General features: G+C 37.8%; 1 protein-coding gene across 7 annotated transcripts in view; it reads right to left on the reverse strand.

The window, feature by feature from the left end:
• mast2 (microtubule associated serine/threonine kinase 2) overlaps nucleotides 1–20060 on the reverse strand; it is a 457841-nt gene that overhangs the window by 87988 nt on the left and 349793 nt on the right. For 5 of the 7 annotated variants that reach the window (XM_063064393.1, XM_063064391.1, XM_063064397.1 and 2 more), the window contains 2 exons: nucleotides 5711–5789; nucleotides 1353–1562 (listed from right to left, as the gene is read on the reverse strand). In XM_063064393.1, coding sequence (XP_062920463.1) covers nucleotides 1353–1562; nucleotides 5711–5789 — 289 coding nt within the window. The remainder of the gene's footprint in view (nucleotides 1–1352; nucleotides 1563–5710; nucleotides 5790–20060) is intronic. The other 2 variants (XM_063064394.1, XM_063064392.1) reach the window with 1 other exon arrangement.

Genomic DNA, 20060 nt, shown 5'->3' on the forward strand with positions numbered 1-20060 from the left:
GATGGGCAAGGAGTATAGTCAGAGGGAGAAAAAGGAGAGAGAGAAAAAGAATGTGTGTATATAAATAAATAACAGATGGGGTACGAGGGGAAGGTGGGGCATCAGTGGAAGTTTGAGAAGTCAATGTTCATGCCATCAGGTTGGAGGCTACCCAGACGGAATATAAGGTGTTGTTCCACCAACCTGAGTGTGGCTTCATCTTTACAGTAGAGGAGGCCGTGGATAGACTTATCAGAATGGGAATGGAACGTGGAATTAAAATGTGTGGCCACTGGGAGATCCTGCTCTTCTTTCAGTTAGTCCTGACGAAGGGTCTCGGCCCGAAACGTCGATTGTACCTCTTCCTAGAGATGCTGCCTGGCCTGCTGCGTTCACCAGCAACGTTGATGTGTGTTGCTTGAATTTCTAGCATCTGCAGATTTTCTCCTGTATGGATACATAACGGCTTGGTATGGAACTACTCTTAATGTGGCTGCAAGAAGCTGCAGGGCTGTGGACGCATCTCAGCATATAGAAATCAGCTCCATGGACTCTGTCTATACTTCTCACCCCAGTAAAGCAGCTGGCAGAATAAAGACCCCACCCACTCCAGACATTCTCTTCTTCCTTCTGCCATCGGACTGAAGATACAAAAGCCTGAAAGCTCGTACCACCAGGCTCAAGGACAGCTTCCATCCCACTGCTATCAGATTCTTGAACTGTACGATGGACTCTTGGCCTCACAATCTATCTCGTTATGATCTTGCACTTTATCATTTACATGCACCACACTTTTTTAGTGGCTTTTACACTATATTTTGCATTGTTATCATTTTAACTTATTCTTGCTCAATGCACTGTAGGATGATTTGATTTGAATAAACAGTACGCAAGACAAGCTTTTTACTGTGTCTTGGTACACGTAACAATAAACTAACATCATTTTCATCAGAAAGAGGAGTACATATAATTGGATGTACAACAATTGTATTTTACTTTTAAATTTGAGTATTTGTGATATTATTTTATTTTTTACTCATATCTACATGAGTTCTTCTTCTTCATGTGCCTTGCGCGTTACACGCATGGGCAATCGTGGCTCTCCACATGGAATGATCCCATGCAGCGTCAATGATATCTCGCACACTTAGATCTGTTAGTTCTTTCACAGTGTCCATATATTTTCTTCTTTGCCTTCCTCTTCCGCGTTTCCCAGGCGTACAGCCTTGTATTGTAAGGCATTCTATTTCTATCTACATGAGTATTTCATAATTAAAACCTCATTTACTTTCCGTAATTAAGAAACATTTGATAGCAATAGAGAGATCTGCTTATAATGCCATCAGAATTTTAAACTCAAACTGAATACTTACATCTTGCAGAAGCCTCTCTAAATTCTCTTGCAGCTCAAAGAAATATCTGGAAGTGATAAGGCCATCTCGGGATTTAGCCAGGCAGTCCCTAGCGAGCTCAATCACCTGGTGGTGGATGAAGCTGAGAACTCCATCAGCTAACGGCAACACATTCTCTGGAGCACTGGATTTGATGAACTCCTGGAGGTTCTCTTCCATTTGAGCCGTGGCCTGTTGAATGAAATTTGTTTGCCATAGGTTATTTGTAATAATACTATTGTTATTTTTAATACTTATTGAAGAGGCTCTAATGTCCTTTCATTTTTAACAGTGATCACATTTACAAATAAATATTATTTACAAAACATTGTACACATACTTCAGGTAATTATTGTCAATAATTTACTTCTGAAGTATGATTGCTGTACTTTCATAAGGACAAGAGGATCTCAAAAGGTTCTGTATTGAGATTGCAGAAAGTCATAGTTGAAATGTGTTCTGAATCAACATTTTAAGACAAAAAAGAATACATTAACAGGGCATGGTCCAAGATTAATGGATCTGAGAAGAAACTAGAATGGGAAGTTCGAAGAAAACCCAGCCATAGGAATATCGATTAGTTTGCAAATGGTCGATAATCCTGCCAAGACTGACAATCCTGATTTCCTTGAAATAGTAACTTTTGCAGGGTGGTAATAATTAGTGAGTTGTTTCAGTAGATAGTAAGAGAAAACACCATGAGGGACCAGAATTGCAAGCTGGGAAAGAAATTAATGAGAGATTTTCTAACAATTTAGAAGATTTCCTATACTTTGTTTTTGCAAGCAAGACTGCAAATTTATATAATAGACGCACAACTTGCCAAGAAAAGATAACCATTTCCAATTTTGTAAGATTATGCTAATATATCACAGCAAGAATGATAGAAAGTTAGAGATTACAGTGGGGCTAACAAATGCTAAATATCTCGTTTAGATTAGAAACTTTTTAAATACTGTTTCTCCTACCTTCCCAAATATATATTCAGTAGATATTCTGGAAAAATTTTAGATTTAAATCCTTTTCAGAAAGGTGTAATAGCAATTATTTATAATATAATTATGAAAATACGTCCAGACCTATTTAATAAAGTTAAGGCTGATTGGGAAAGGGAACTTAAGATCACTTTACCATTTGAAAAATGGAGAAAAATTCTTCAATTAGTTAACTCATCCTCTATATGTGCTAAACATCCATTGATACAGTTTAAAGTAGTGCACAGGGCTCACATGTCTAAGGATAAATTAGCTCGTTATTATTCTCATATAAATCCTGTATCTGATATATGCCACTTTGAGATAGCTTCTTTAACTCATGTTTTGATTATGTCCTTTTTTGAAAAAAATATTGGAAAGATATTTTTGATATTATTTCAACTGTTCTGAATATTGATTTATAACCTCACCCTGTTACTGCAATTTTTGGGTTACCAATAATAGAATCAAGTCATTTAACCTCTTCAGCTCGTCGGTTGATTGCATTTCTTACATTAATGGCTAGAAGATCCATTTTGCTGAATTGGAAAGAGATTAATCCTCCCACCACATTTCATTGGTTCTCTCAAACTATGTTGTGTTTAAACTTAGAAAAAATTATAAGTGTTATTTTTGATCCCTCTATTAAATTTGAAAAGACTTGGAGGCCATTTATTCAACATTTTCATATGATGTAATTTGACCTTTCCAAACTTATTCTATTCTTTTTTAATATATGTTGAGAGGAGCGAAGTCGACGACACTAATGGTTCCTTTTTCTTTGATGTTATATAACAGCCCTTGTCTTTCTTTTCCTCTTAGTTTAGTTGATTAACACTGTTTAGGTTAGTTTTTCTTTTGGGGTATATTTTTCTTTTTTTCTCCTTTTTCATGATTTTTTTTCTTTTTTTTTGTTTATTACATTTACATCCTGTATGACTGGGAGGTTTAATACCCATGTGTTAAATGAGTTTATATTTAACTATGTTAATCATAACAATGTAATCTGAACAATTTTGTATCAATATTATGGTATGTTTATCATTATGAAACTAATAAAAAGATTGAAAAATAAAGAAATGCCAAACATCTCATAATGAACTAAGAAAAGAAAATCTTGTTATTTTTAATTTGAGAATGCATAGCAATAAATATATTTTTTTAAATAATGCAAAATTATTACAATCAGGTCATAACTGCATGAGATCAAATAATTTTTAGATGCTTCATAAAATAACAAATAATTCAAAATGCCTGAACACCATTCCTGAGATGGAAATGTTGGCAACAAATTGATTAGCGTAATAGTAAAAAAAGAAAAATTGGCAAATAACTACTACTTCCACAAGTAAAGCAAAATGTCAAAGAGGAGGAAACCACAAACTAAAAAAGACTTGAAGGTCAATGATTAGATTAGATTAATTCTTGTGCACTTTGCACATACTCAAATAGTAGCATTTCAAGTACAGCTTTGGCACTTACTCATGACATTTGATGATAGCCAATAAATACTGGGCTTGCCAACAATGTTCATGAGAAAAATTACACATAGCAATGAATAACCTATCAGACAGGTTTCATCATAATGAATATTTCCCACACAAATAGACCAACGAGGTAGATTTCAGTGGCTTTTACTGACATATACTCCTAGATTGAAAATTTTACTGGGATTAGGTAACTGAAGAGAAGGCACTAAATGTAGACTACTTTTGTGTAAAAGCAAACATCTTAAGGATAATGAGAAAGAAACCCAATACGTAAGTTCCTCCCATTATAATCCAAGGGTGGAGTCTGTGGCATAAATTTTGATGGCTGTCGTAGTGGCAGGAGAGAGAATTGCTTTAAACAGTTCTCAAGGAACTGAGGACAATTTTAAAGACCTAGGAAATGAATTATCACATCAGAATATGTTTCAAAGAATGATTCCCATAAGATATGACAATTTGTGAACAAAAGATGCATCCCACTAGAAAAGCATTAATACCTGACACACAGTTAGATAGTTCTATCAAGCAGCTGCTCAAAGATAGATTTATACATTCATTGTTCAAGGTGAAGATAATTTTAACAGTAAGTTCATTTTTTTACAATGGAAAAAAATTGTGGGAGAAGTGAAATATCATGCCTAACTTGACAGGAGGGAGAGAGTGTGTTAAACACTCGATTTCATCAAGAATAACGTCAGTTATTTTACTGAAAGAGTTAAAGATTAGAATTGAATCAAGGAAAGAAATACTGAATATACAATTAAACTGATTTATTAAGATGATGGGTGCTTCAATATCTTTCATCCAATATGACAATGAGAAATATAAACTATGCAACTCCATCCATAGTAACTTGTTTAATTTAGCTCCAGTATAATTCTAAAAGGGATAGCGTTGGACTTGGATGAGGACATTTTCCCAAGACAAGATTAGCCACATAATCCTGCCAACAGCACACAACCCTCAGCCATCTTAAGGGCTCTACCCAAGCCCGATTTGGATTCTCTATCTAGAAGATAACCTGTTCCTGTAAAGGTTTCTTTCCTTGCTTTTATGTGATTACCTTTAATATTCTCAATGATTCACACTGGGCCATTTCTACTTCATATCTGCACTCTGCCCATAGGAACTTGACCTTTGGATGATATCATTTAAGCTTCATGCTGATGACATTAACAGCTCTAAATTGTCAGACTGCTTACCTGATATCAGGTGCTGGATGAGCAGAAAGTTCCTCCAAACAAATAAAAAACAAAGCCATTGTCTTCAATTTCTGTCACAAAACAAGCTCTCTAGCTACACATTTATACCATTGTCTGGGAATTGTCTAAAGTTATATGTAATCAGGTGGCATATCTAACCCTGTTCAGCTTGCAACCATATATCTGCATATTTTATCTTGTAATATTGTCTGACTCCATCTGTTCATTAAATCACCTGCTGTTGAAACATTAATCCAACCCTTTGTTACTTCTACAGTTGATTATTTACAACATACTCTTTGCTGGCCAAAGGTCCAACTTCCATAAACATGAAAATATCCACAAATCTGCAGCCTGTGATCTAATTCACATATAGTTTCACTAATTCTGTAACTGTTGACAAACAATGGCTTCTAGTTATGCAGTGCTTGACTTCAAATTTTTCATCTTTCCTTTTTAAAATATTTTTTCCTGTCTAATCTGTGAATCTGGTCTAACCTTAAACCAACTGAAGATGTTTGTGCACTTTTGAAAATGTTGAGTGTTTACAGCATTTTCTGCTTTTGCTTCAAAATTTTCACCATTTGGAGTTTTTTCTGTGCATTCATCAATTTGATAAACTGTAAAGCATACAAGTGGACAAACAGTAAAAAAATAGAATAATCATAACTCACCTTGGGAAATCTTTCTTTATACACATGGTTCATCATTACTATCTCATTGTCATAGAAACAAGGGGATCTTCCGGGACTGCTTTTTCAAATGGACACAAATGTGAAAAGCATGAGTACATTTTATTCATCAATGACTACATTATAAACTTTGGAAATTATTTGCTGCTTTGTCTAATCTGACTCAATGTATTATGTCTAATTATAAAGCAAATTGTTCCGAAGGAAAACACAATGGCAGTTCTTGCAACACACACAAAATGCTGGAGGAACTCAGCAGGACAGATAGCATCTATGGAAAAGAGTAAATAGTCGATGTTTTGAGCCAAGACCCGTCCTAATGAAGGGTCTCGGCCCGAAACTCTTTTCCATCGATGCTGCTTGGCCTACTGAGTTCTTCCAGCATCTTGTGTGCACTGTTTGGATTTCCAGCATATGCAGATTTTCTCTTGTTAATGACAGCTTTTCATTTTATTAATTCTCTATAAACATGGAATAGTAATATACTTTCCCTTTCCCTTGTCAATTTTCAAATTATTTTTAAGGATTCTGACTATCTCAGCAAACATAAACAGATACTAAAAGTGATCAACCAGCCCAATTTCAAATACACAATAAACATTGACATAGTCGCCACAATGCAAAAGTGTACAGCCTTTGTATTTCTTATACAATAACTCTTTTCAGTAGCTTTGTTACAATTTAATATAGCTTTCTGCAGAGTAAGGCTGTCATTTCAATCTGTCATACAAGGCAGGAGTGTCCATCATTTCATTACTCTTTCAAATTTGATTTATTGATTTGGTCAGTTATACTTTAGGAATCTTGTTCCACAGAGACCAAATCTGTTCTAATTTCACATATGTCTTTAGAAATAAATATTTATTTTTAAATCCTATTTCAGAATAATACCATAAAACACATTTTACTTTAAATGTAGCATTAATGACAAGTTGAGAATTTTTCCCCATTCATTTTGCAACATACCTGTGTAAGTTGATTGAAAAGGAACTTATTTCAATGTGTTCATTATGCATTTCCCATAATTTTGCATTTAATGATTTAATTTTATTGTCGGCTTCAGTTATGTGAATACTTATGTTTGTTATATTAATGTAATTTGTGTTGTCCTGTTTTCACCGCTCTGCCATCTTAATAAATGCTCCCACATTTCTATAAGTCACAAGTCCAGTGTCAATGGAAATAAAGTTTTGTGCCTGGTTGAATAGAATTTGCCAAGAAAACACTCTCATTTGGAGCTATAAGTTAGGGTTTCATTCCTGGTTCTGTCAACAGAATAAATGTTAACAATTAAATGGACAACATACAGTATTTTGTTAATGGGTTGTCGATGGTCAGCATAGACTCAATGGGCTATAGGGCTCGTTTCTATGACTCTCTGACTCAAACATTTTGTACACCAATTAAAATGCCATTCTTGTTACCATCTCTGATAATTATATTTAAGAATAAGAATCTTCTACTCATGATTTGTTATCTGCATGAAGGAGAATAATTCTAGGAATGAAAGGGTTAACATGTGAGGAACATTTGATGGCTGGGTCTGTACTAACTGGAGAATGGGGGGGGGGATCTGATTCTTGAGAGGCCTAGATAGAGTGGACATGAGGAGGATGTTTTCTAGTGGGGAAGTCTAGGACCAGAGGGCACTGCATCAGGAAAGAAGGATATCCCTTCACAAAAGAGATGAAGAGGAATTTCTTTAACTAGAAGGTGGATAATCTGTGGAATTCATTGCCACAGATAGCGATGGAGGCCATGTCATGGGGTATATTTACAGCAAAGGTTAAAAGGATCTTGATTAGTCAGGATGTCAAAGGAGAAGGCAGGAGAAGAGGGCTGAGAGGGATAATAAATCAGCCACAATGGAATTGCAAAGCAGACTTAGTTAGTCGAATGGCCAAATTCTGCTCCTATGTCTTATGGTAAAGATTTACATTAACATTATACAATTTCATTCCAGTATAGAACATAGGTATGCATATTAAAAGAAGCTGCAATAATTTCATTTTCTTTTGGGATTTCTGTTGTTTCATACAATAAACTTAATTTCTTGCATTTTTCATGCTTTCACATTAATTTTACTAGCCTGCATCATGTTATCACAATTTTAAATTGAGCACGGATTAATTTTAAAGTGTCTATATATTTTTTTCAACCTATCTCTATTGATGTATACACTCAGTAACTTGCAATTCATCTGTCCAAAGAAAATTCTACACTCCACTACTAGTATTTAATCTAAATATCTCAAATGATTCTCTAATATTTTATGTTGTTGTCTTGAGGCTAACTCCAGTTGTTGATTCCTCTTCGTTTGAAGAAAAAAATTAAGAATATTTGTTTTAAAAATACCCTATTGCAGCTTCAGGAAAGTACTTTCTAGCTCTAATCAAGCAATTGATTGCAAAGACATAAGGGTTAGTAAGATGATTGGTCACATGGGTGAATTGGCTGATGCAGGCTCTTTGGACTGGAAGGGCCTGTTACCATACTGAATCTCTAAACAAAAAATAAAATAAAATAATAATATGTTCCAAGTTTACCATTTCCAAACCATTAATTTGTAACTTAACCATTAACCTATAACTGAACAATAACACAAATGCCTCCTTTCCAGCTGAAGAAAACAAATTTCTATTCATTGTTCCAGTTGGCTCTCAGCCTGAAACGTTAACTGTTTATTCAACTCCATAGATGCTGTTTGACCTGCTGAATTCCTCCAGCATTTTGTGTCTGTTGCTCAAGATTTCCAGCATTTGCAGAATCTTGTGTTTCTGACATACTTCCATTGAACACTTCCTCACTAGCATTCCTAGATTAGTATTACTTGCAGTTTTAGTGTGGAATTTAAGAATCCAAGTTAACTAGCTAAATCATAAGATTAAATTGTGCCAATCTGAGCACAAAGCATAGTCCTAATTCCAATGCAACATTACATTCGTAAAGCATGTTCTTGTTTTCTTTCCATCCATAGTTTCAATTCATTTCAATGGTTAACAAGTTAACAAATCTCACATCATATGCCAGTGATAATAAACCTGATTCTGATTCATCCTAAATCACCATTTTGAACTCTATAATCTGAAGAATTAACTGATTAAAACCACTTAATTTGAAACTATTATTTATCTTTTCAAATGACGTTGACATATGTTTTATTGGGAAATTATGAATTACATGGCAGTGTCATGTGATAACCCTGGGACAATTCTATATTACCTGTCAACAATCAAGAGTATAAGAAAACAGAAATAATGGGAAAGATGGGCAAATTGCTTTTGAGAGCTCTCCAGAATTTTCAGCACAGTTTGCTTTTATTACAGGTTTTCAAAATGTTCCATTTTTATTTTACAGAAATGCCTATACACTTGCTTTGAGGCAACTGTGCTTTGGGCAGAATAGTGCCCTTCTCTGTCATAAATTGCTATGTTCTGTGAACTTTTATTTAGTGGCTTTATTATATTCTATACTACTATCTCAAATATCCTCAAAGTAAATTTAAAGAAACAATACATTGAAAATGATGTGGGGGTGGATTAGGGCAGTGGTCCCCAACCACTGGGCCGCGGACTGGTACCGGGCCGCAAAGCATGTGCGACCAGGCCACGGGCCGCGAGCCATGAGGAAACGATATGATTTGGCGATATGAAACGATATGAGTCGGCTGCACCTTTCCTCATTCCCTGTCACGCCCACTGCTGAACTTTAACGCACGCGAGGTCATCAGTGACCCAAGACGTGCAAAGGAATGGGTCCGTGACCTACTTGTGAATGTTTCCGGTGAATCTTCCATGTCAGCGCAGGAAGGAGATCAACTCCTCGAGCTTGCGAATGACGGTGGGCTAAAAAGAATGTTTGGCATAACACCTCTGCCGGCATTCTGGATCAAAGTCAAGGCTGAATATTCTGAGATAGCCACGAAAGCACTGAAAACGTTGCTTCCACTTCCAACATCATATCGCTGTGAAGCAGAGTTTTCCGTGATGAATGCAACGAAAACAAAATTGCGGAATAGACTGGACATAAGGAACCCCCTTCGAGTATCGCTGTCTCCCATCACCCCTCGATGGGACCGTCTTGTTGCAGGGAAACAAGCCCAGGGCTCCCACTATGATTTTATATGCTCATACGAGGAAAATATGCGCTGTGTGTTTAATATCCAAACGTTACTTAAAATGTTATGATGCTATTGATCTATATGTGACTTACAATTCAGTTGTCCGCAACCTCCGAGCTGCAAAGAATACAGCGGTGGCTGGAACGCACCCAGCACATCTTTAAGAAAAAAAAGCTGAAATAAACAAGCAAATTAGTTAGGTGCCGCCCGGCACGTAAATATCGGCCCAGATCAGAGGCAATTACCGATTGCGTTGCCTCTGATCTAGGCCGGCATTTACGTGCTGGGCAGCACCTAATCAATTACCTTGTTTATTTCGGTTTTTTTCTTAAAGATGTGCTGGGTGCGTCCCGGCTACCACTGTACTCCTGCATGCTTCACAGCAATGTATCGGCCCACAGCCCGGAGGTTTGGGACCATTGTTATAATTGACTTATTACTATATTCATGCGAGGAAAATATGCCCTGTGTGTTTAATATTAAATTTGTTAGATAAACCCCTTTAGAAATGAAATTGAGTGTATTAGCCACTTATAAGTGACTTATCACCTATATTCCAGTTGTGATTAACACCCACCGCACCCCCCCCCCGCCCCCCGGGTCGGCCGGTCCACAAGAATATTGTCAATATTAAACCAGTCCACGGTGCAAAAAAGGTTGGGGACACCTGGATTAGGGGATTGCTGCTGCTGAGTCAGCCTGATTTGCAATTAATGTCCAATTATTTATGATTTACTTATTCCTTAAGGGCTTTTGTATGACACTGTTTACAAAATACACAACTCAAACTAGTAACTAAATTTTAACTCTTGCAGCTAAGAGGTAAAAGCAAAACTTTTTTTTCTTTGACAGGTGATAAATTAATGAAAACCAAATTAGTTACATTTTGATCTGCTGAGATTTCTTTCATTATGCTTCTACTACTAAAGACAGCCCAAACCTGAAAAGCTAACAGTGGGGAAAATAAGTCAATGTGATTGGATATAAGGCAAGTTAACTAGAAAGTACATTAAAGGTAAAATAGGAATCAAAGTGAACATCCTTTTCCAATATTTCTTCTTACAGTTTAAAAAAATATATTGAATATAATGGTGAAACAGAAATTTTTGATCTAACAGTTTTAATATTCAGGTATTAAACTATTGTGTTTGTTGAAGATAATACCGAAAAACCGTGTGTGCAAGAATCTCAACACTGTTGGCCAAATCTTTGTTTTCAAAGAATATAAGGGAAAATAAAACTGATTTTATAATTGTTGTTGAACTATTTATCTTTCTTATGGATAAAGATCCCAGTCTCAAAGGCATGAAAAATAACATCTAGCCTGGTTTTGCGGTTTCAGTATCCTGGATTAATTTCAAATCTGATACTATTATTCCCATTGTCCCTCAGGTTTCTTAATTTGCGACATCATACATACTGCAATTTAAAAATTATAATCTCGCCTTGCATTTAATCCTGGTACAATGATGAAAGGTTGCAATTTAGTTGCTTGTTCTAACATCTTTCAATTGGAATTAAAAAGAAATTTTGGTCATCAAAAACATCTATTTCAATCCAAGAAGAAAAAATTTACTATGTCACCCTTGTACTTAATAAATTTCAGCTCAGTGTCATTCAGCCAGTTTTGTATTCATTCTCATCAATCCTCCTGTCACTTTGGAAATGATGCATAGAACTTGGAGAAAGCTGACAAATTGTTGATGACTTCATCTTTGGGAGAGCAGGGTATTGTAATCTTCACAATAACATCCTTCACATTTACAAATTTATTAGACAGCAAGGACATTGAAGTAATTTTTTTTTAGTTATAGCTTGCCTAATAAATAAATAACCGTCAAATCAATGTATTATTTAACTGTCATCTTTTATTGGACAGTAGAAAATATGGCTACTAATTCATCCAACGATCCTTGAAGTTGTAATGTAGTATCTCAATATAACAGCAAGAATATATAAAGCGAGTACTGATTTTGATAATTAAATAAAAACGTGAGTTCTTTGCAATGGAAAGCTGTTGTCAGGGTCGCCTTTTGCATTACACATTACATGGTAGCAAGGTGGGAGGTAGTAACCATAGACATAAAGTTGATGATCTGACAAGTATTTACACACAGTGTGTACTAATCATTCATGCACAGTGCACATGCAGGACAACCAATGGGAAAAATGGGAAGAGGCATAAAAAATCTGAATGGGAATAAACAATTGACATTTTGGGCTGAGGTCCTATATCAGGACTGGAAAAGGAGAGGGAAGAAGCCGGAAAAAAGGCGGCAGGAGGAGGTGAAAATGTACAAGCTAGGTGATGGGTGAAGCTGGTGGGGGGGGGGAGAGAAAGGGGATGAAGAGAGAAGCGGGGTGGTAATAGGTGGAAAAAGTGAAGGGCTGAAGAAGAAATCTGATAGGAGAGTAGCGTAGACCAAGGGAGAAAGAGAAAGAGGAGGGGAGAAAGGGAAAGGTGATAGGCAGGTGAGAACAAGAGGCAAGAAGGGATCCAAAGAGGGGAGTGGAAAAAGAGGACGGGGAGGGGGAGAATTACTGGAAGTTAGAGAAATCAATGTTCTTGCCCTCAGGTTGGAGGCTACCCAGGTGGAATATGAGATGTTGCTCTTCCAACCTGTGAGAGGCCTCATCAAGGCAGTAGAGGAGGCCTTGGACTAACATGTCAGAATAGGAATGGTGATTGGAATTAAAATGGTTGACCACTGGGAAATCCTGCTTGTTGCGGATGGAACAAAGGTGTTCGACAAAGTGGTCCCCTAATCTACATCAGGTCTTATCAACGTACTGGAAAGAAGGTTGCATCGGGAGTACTGGATACAATATACGACCCCAAGAGATTTACGAATGAAGTATTACCTCACCTGGAAGGATTGTTTGGGACCCTGAATGGAGGTAAGGGAGGAGGTGAATGGGCAGGTGTAGCACCTCTACTGCTTGCAAGGGATACATGCCACCAGGGAGATAGGGTGGGGAGGGATGAATGGACAAGGGAATCATGGATCCCTGCGGAAAGCAGAGGGAGCGGGGGGGGGGGAGGTTGAGGAAGGCAAATGAAGTGGAAAGTAGTGCACTGGATGTGAAGGCTCAGGAGGTGTTAGGTGACGACAAGAGGAACTCAACCCTGTTAAGGCTGCAAAAAGATGGGGTGATAGCGGAAGTCTGGAAAATGGAGTAGATGCGGGTGAGGGCAGTAAACGAAGAAACTAAGAAAAGGGAATTGCATTTTTACAGGTGACAGGGTGGAAGAAGTATAGTCAAGATAGCTGTGAGATTTGGTAGGTTTTTAAAATATATCAGTAAGCATTCTCCTCAGAGAAGGAAACAGAGGTCAAGAAAGGAAAGAGAGGTGTCAGAAATGAACCAACTGAATTTAAGGTGTGACGAGAATACACATAGATTAAGATGTTAGCTGTCCTGTGCTGGCACCAGCAGTTGGTCTGCCACCTGTCTTCAGGAGAAAGAGAGATAAGGAAAACAATGGAGCAGCATTTGGAGATGTTAATGAAGGGATGGGAGAGCTTAACGGAAGGAGAGTTGTCAAGATCGGCTCCCCCTTTGAACCCTGAACTGTTTGAAGTGATGGACAGGCGATACCTGGTGTGTGTCCGCCCTTGCCTGGGTGCCAGGTTCACCGCAGAGAAACGATCGTATCTGGAACGGAGGGGTCACGGTCGGTGACCTCAGAAGACATCACAAAGGGCTCGCCCGAAAGCTGACTGCGAAGAATATCGAAGGTCTGTGTGGAAGCTGTTTGAATATTCATTCGTTTTGCTCTTTCTCTCCCTCCCCCCACTGTCCATCTCCCACGGCAGTGATTACGGTGAACTGAACTGAACTCAATTGAACTGAATTTTGCGTCACTTTGAAACGGGTCATTTACCCCTAGACGACGATAGAGCTTGATTGATCCTGTTATCCTAATTCTGTGTACATGTGTGTTTATCACTGCTGAACTGTTGCATTTATTATCCTTTTGATTAGAGTACTGTGTTGCTTGCTTCTTTAATAAAACTTTCTTAGTTCTAGTAATCCAGACTCCAACTGAGTGATCCATTTCTGCTGGTTTGGCAACCAGTTACGGGGTACATAACAAAGAGCAGAGTGGAAGTTGGAGGCAAAGTTGATGAAATTTATGAGCTCAGCATGGGTGCATGAAGCAGCACCAATACAGTCATCAATGTTGCACTAAAAGAGTTGGTGAGCATTACCAGTGAAGGCTCGGAACACGGACTCTTCCATGTAGCCAACGAAAAGGCAGGCATAACTGGGGCCCAGGCAGATGTCCATAGCTGCACCTTGGTTTTGAAGATAGTGGGAAATTGCTGCTACCTGACCTGCTGAGTTCATCCAGGATTTTGTATTTGTTATTCTGAATTTTCATCATCTGCAGAATCTTGTGTTTATAAATCTCCATAGCATTCTTATGGATTGAGCAATTAAGGTGAACTAATTATAAACAATCTTTTTATTCAGTTACAAATGAGAGAAAATCTGCAGATGCTGGAAACCCAAGTAACACACACGCAAAATGCTGGAGGAACTCATCAGGCCAGGAAGCATCTATGGAAAAGAGTACAATTGATGTTTTGGGCTGAAACCCTTCAGCAGGACTGGAGAAAAAGAAATGAGGAGTAGAGTTAGAGGGTGGGAGGACGGGGGGTGGGGTGGTGTGGTTGGTGAAGTAAAGATTTGGGAAGTTGATTGGAGAGAGAGGTACGGGGCTGGAGAAGGGAGAATCTAATAGGAGAGGACAGAAGGGCATGGAAGAAAGAGAAAAGGGAGAGGAGCACCAGACAGAGGCAATGGGCAGGCAAGGAGATAAGGTGAGATAGGGAAAAGGGGATGGGGAATAGCAGGGGGAGAGCCATTACCAAAAGTTCAAGAAATCGCTGTTCATGCCATCAGGTTGGAGGCCACCCAGTCGGAATATAAGGTGGTGCTCCTCCATCCTGAGTGTAGCCTCATCACGACAGTAGAGGAGGCCATCAATGGACATGTCAGAATGGGAATGGAAAGTGAAATTAAAATGGGTGGCCACTGGGAGATTGCACTTTTTCTGGCACACAGAGCTTAGGTGCTCGGCAAAGCGGTCTGCCAATCTACGTTGGGTCTCACCGATATACAGGAGGCCAAACCGGGAGCACCGGATACAATAGATAACCCCCAACAGACTCTCAGATGAAGTGTCATCTCACCTGGAAGGACAGATGGGGGCCCTGAATGATTGTGAGGGAGGAGGCCTAACAACCCCTTTTCCCCTCTCTCACCTCATCTCCTTGCCTGCCCATCACCTCCCTCTGGTGCTCTGCACCCTTTTTCTTTCTTCCATGGCCCTCTGTCCTCTCCTATTAGATTCCCCCTTCTCCAGTCCTGTATCTCTTTCACCAATCAACTTCCCAACTTTTTACTTCACCTCTTCCCACCCCAGTTTCACCCATCAACCTGTGTTTCTTGCTCTCCTTCCCCCACCCTCTAACTCCGAAATGTCTTTTCTTCTCCAGTCCTACCAAAGGGTCTCAGCATGAAACGTTAGCTGTATTCTTTTCCATAGATGCTGCCTGGCCTGCTGTGTTCCTCCAGCATTTTGTGTATGTAACCTTTTTATTCAGTCCATTAGCCCAGCTGATTTATATCATTCACAGAGTGTAATAGTCACAACTGAAATTCACGGAAGTTGACAAATGCTCCCTACAAACTTTCCATTTTTAAAGAACATCTTCTATTTTAGTTTAGACTAGAGAGCAACAAGAGTTAATCATACAGTTGATGTTTTGTATCAGTTCATAAAAAACATACAAGGGCTCACCAGATTGTTATTCCATTCAAACATTGACAAAACAGCAGTGTACATCATTTGGATAGACTGTGCAGATGACTGGCTGTGTGGTGGGGAAATGCTGGTTACCAGCAGTGTGTGGCCAGCACATTCTTGGCCACACACTGCGGGTAGCCAGCACTTCCCCACCTGTGCATATCTGTGTTTTCAATACAGAGGTCAGGAACATACTGGAGGCCAGATGCCATTGCATTCTGTCTCCCACTGCACCGCTAAATTCAGCACTGTAGGGGCAGAGCTCAGTCATCCCAAAAGTCATCCAACCCCTCAAGCATCAAAACCCCAATCAATTGCAGTTTTTCTTTTTTTTTAAATCTTACTCATTCCAAGGTTTGGTACTTTCAATGTGTTTTTAAATTTTAAAAATCTATTTTGCTTGTTATTCCATGCCCTTCACCATGTGAAAGAACAATGATCTGTTTTTAAGGCATCAGTGCAGTTCAGAAGTGAGTCCATCCCATCATTCTTTTGAGATGACTTTGATATCTAAGATCAAAATTGAGAAGAGGTTTGCGTGCTTGTAGACATGGTGCAGAGCTGATCATAAAGATTTCATTTTCATGATTCAGCCAACATTTTGTTCTTTGTTGAGGAGCAGAATTATAATTAGTGAAAATAATTTGAGTATGGTGATGTATCATTTTAAAAGGCATAGGTTCTGCATGATAAAGAGGACAACAGAATGAATTAGTCCATGCTTTCAATGACAAAAACATTTTAATACAATTGTATTAAATGGAGCCACATTAAGAAACATCAGTGTAAACATTAAGAGTAGTTAGAAACAAATAGTACCAAAAGTATCATTTTGTAAATAACTGCAATTTTAGCACAATAATTTCAAGAAAATTGTCCAGATTTTCAGTCAATAATGATAATGAAGATGTGAATTATTTTCTTCACATCAATAATGCATTCCTATTTGAGGTGAAGTGAATTGGATGGTAATTTCCAAAATCAGAACGTCTGAAATTAAAGAAGAAACTGCAAGTTGCTTCTTCGGTTGCCCTGTTTCTCCATAAACATTACTAAACCTGTAAATCAAGATACTTAGCATTAAAGCTACAACAGCTTTCTAGCTCAATACTTTTTCCTAAACAGACCAAGGATAGAGCTCACCCACTGCAAAAGAATTTTTAACTATTTAATGATTATCAAACAATTTCTTTGACAATTATTCATTCAGATTAATTATGGTTACATATTTAAAAGTTGTGAAAAATTAAAAAACATTTTGTCTGTTCTTTTTGAATCTCATTTTCTATTGTGGTTTTCATTTAACTTTCAATAGATGTTTTTACATTGAACTAAATATTCAAACTTTAACTACCCGGTTGAGATTATGGGCCTCAGAAAGGATTTTTGAATCTAATTTGTCAAAGACATGGTCATACAGGTATGCAACACTAAAATGACTCCCACTAATGTAATTTATTGCAATACAACAACTAAAATTCAGAAAACAAAAAATTGCAAATACTTAAAGTCTTAAATTAAAACAGAAAACATGCATTAATTTAGCTCGTCAATGGAGATGGAAACAGTCTCAGATCAGTGATCTTTCATCACACCTTAGTACTACTTTGACCTCTGAAGAATCTCTAGCAAACCCTAAGTGCTGCTCACCTGCTGTTGACTGCTAAATGTTGGCCACCGCACTATACATTGCAGGATATGGTCAGACCTCCAAAGAGTGTTCAGCCATGTAAGCTAAAGTCATGACTTGAACACATGCTGTGATTTCATGATTTACTGATACATATATAAGGAATTTGTCAGATGCCCGCTGATGGACTATTCATGGTGTCCAGAGACAGGACTCTGTCTTGCTGGGATTCCCTGCTAATTCATTGGTTAAATCCCCTCTAAGCTCCTGTTCCAATCAAAATCCAGGATCTAAATTCCATTGATTCCAATGGAGAAACCAGGCTTGCAGATTCAGAGGTAAATGGGAAGGTAACTTTTCTTAGCAACACACACAAAATGCTGGAAGCATTTCTTCTTTACCCATTTTGTTTTAGTTTTTAAGCAATTTTTATGTTTATAATGAATTAGAATAATTATTTTAAATTATATCAACCTTTATGTTTATGATCACAAAATCTATGACAGTGTTCACTAAAATCCTTTCAGGAACATTGCATGGTGGGGCTGGGCAAACCTCCACACCACATCAAATGAGAACAAGCCACCATTTAGGCATGTAGCTCAACTTGAAGGAAGGAAAGACCAGTGAATTTGAACCCATGTTAAAGAAAACATAGGTCTATGAGGATTGTGGACAGATTTACAAGATCCAGCCAATTGTTTGTATTTTTCAACTACGTCTACGAATGTGACAATGACAGGTTTACTCATTTTGCTGGAAGCCATAAACTGGGAGACATAACATTGGAGAGTAGAAAACATACATTTACCCCTATGTATGTCCATGGATTCTGGTTAATTGGGTAGACGCTTATTAGGGACAACTCCTAAAGAACAAAAACTTGGCGAAAATAGCTCGAATTCCCTTCATGCATTTGGGACAGAAGACTGTCAACCAGTTTCTAACCAGAGTCAGTCAAGCACACTTGTGTGACCATTAGACACTACCCTGTGCTTAGAGCGAACAGTTTTTAAGTAGTATTATTTGCATGTGTGTTCAAAAAACAGTAATTTTTGTCCCTGATAGTTGGAGAAAAATAAGCAGTAAGACAATTCCCAACTGCTTAGCTCACTGCGATTTCAAGTATTCAAGATGGGGATGCCAAAAACAGCCAGGAGTGAAAATAAAATGATTTCACTACTTCAACAAGTTTAGGAACTAAAAAATTTGGAGGCATCAACAATCATCCTGAATGTTGGAGGAATTAACCTTTGGAAAACATTAAAGGCAGACCTTTATCTGGACTAGGTGTCTGTGCTGATTTTGTTCATTTATAGTCAGTCAGAAGAATATGACAGTACACTACACTGGATGAATTCCTCCATCAATAATCTAATACACAGTTTTATAGCACTATAGTAGTATTAGTAGTGTTCTAATTTGTTCTGTATTTCATTTAAACACATAATTTCTTACTCAGTTAAAAAGTAGTTTGTCTTTTTTTATACCTTTTTAAATGTCTATGAAACTTCAGCTAATTTGGACAGCCATTTAATTAGCCACAATGTGCTGGTCCCAATAGAATCCACTACATATGGTAACCAGCAACATTGTACATTTGAAAAACATATATATATATTCCGTTGCTCAGTTTCCATTGAAATAGCTGCTGAAATTCCATTCTAAAATTCCAACCAAAAATAAATGATTTAACTCCAGTATGAGGACAGCCTGAGAGCTTTTAACTTCTTCCTCAAACAGAGACCTAAGCAGTTCCCCTCCACCAACACATTCTATCACCTGGCTGAACTTCTCTTCCCATTAAGTGTCTTCTAATTTCACTTAGTTTTCTCCAGATCAAAGGTGTATTTATGAACGTTAGACCTGTCTTTTTAGTGGGATATGTGAAATAGTCCACTTGCATTTTACTCTCAAAACATTGATGGCTGTGTTGTTGCTGTATCCTGAACTCATACTGAGCATGAAAATTTCAACACTTTCAAAGCCAATTTCACAGCAGTGAGCCTAAACATGTCACCCTCCTACACCAATCTGACCTCTGTTTGTGGACTCCAGCCCTGTTACAACAAACCCAATGCAAGCATGAGAAACAACACCCCATCTTTTGTCAGGTTTTATGGTAGCTTGCAGGATTCAATACCAAATTTGTCAAATTTAGAATACTCCTCCTTTCTCTCTGTACCAGGACTGGCTGGTTCTACCTGCACCACCTCACCCTACCTATTCCCCGCCCCCAACTTGTCTGTTTTTTTCTCCCTTTTATAATCTGAACTGCTGGACATAGCCCTGGAGAGATTATACAACATTCCCCAGCCTTTATAACATCAGAAAAACATCACACAAAGGAGTTTAAATGCTTCTTAACAACCAAATTACTTCATCCAATCTGAGAAACTCCCTTGAAATTAAGAGTATGTTAACTACTTCTCATTCCCCGATGCTGGCTGACTTGCTGAATTTTTCCAGTATTCTGTTTTCACCATTCATGATTTACTGATGGGAGAAACGAGGAAATAAGATGCTAAAATATTTTCAACACTGGAAATTTAGCATACCAAAAACATTGAAAGGCTCTGTTTGTGAAAATATTTTCAAGTTTCACACAGAACTCATGTACAAGGATTATTGTTTTTAATTTGCATATACATTTCTGGAGTAAAGGATTACCATTCTTAAGCAAGGCATATGGACTAAGACTGAAAGACTGATTCTGCTGGATCTGGTCTGCTACCTATAGTCCACTTGATTACGTGGATTTAAT

This window comes from Mobula hypostoma, chromosome 12, assembly GCF_963921235.1.
Source record: "Mobula hypostoma chromosome 12, sMobHyp1.1, whole genome shotgun sequence".
NCBI lineage: Eukaryota > Metazoa > Chordata > Chondrichthyes > Myliobatiformes > Myliobatidae > Mobula > Mobula hypostoma.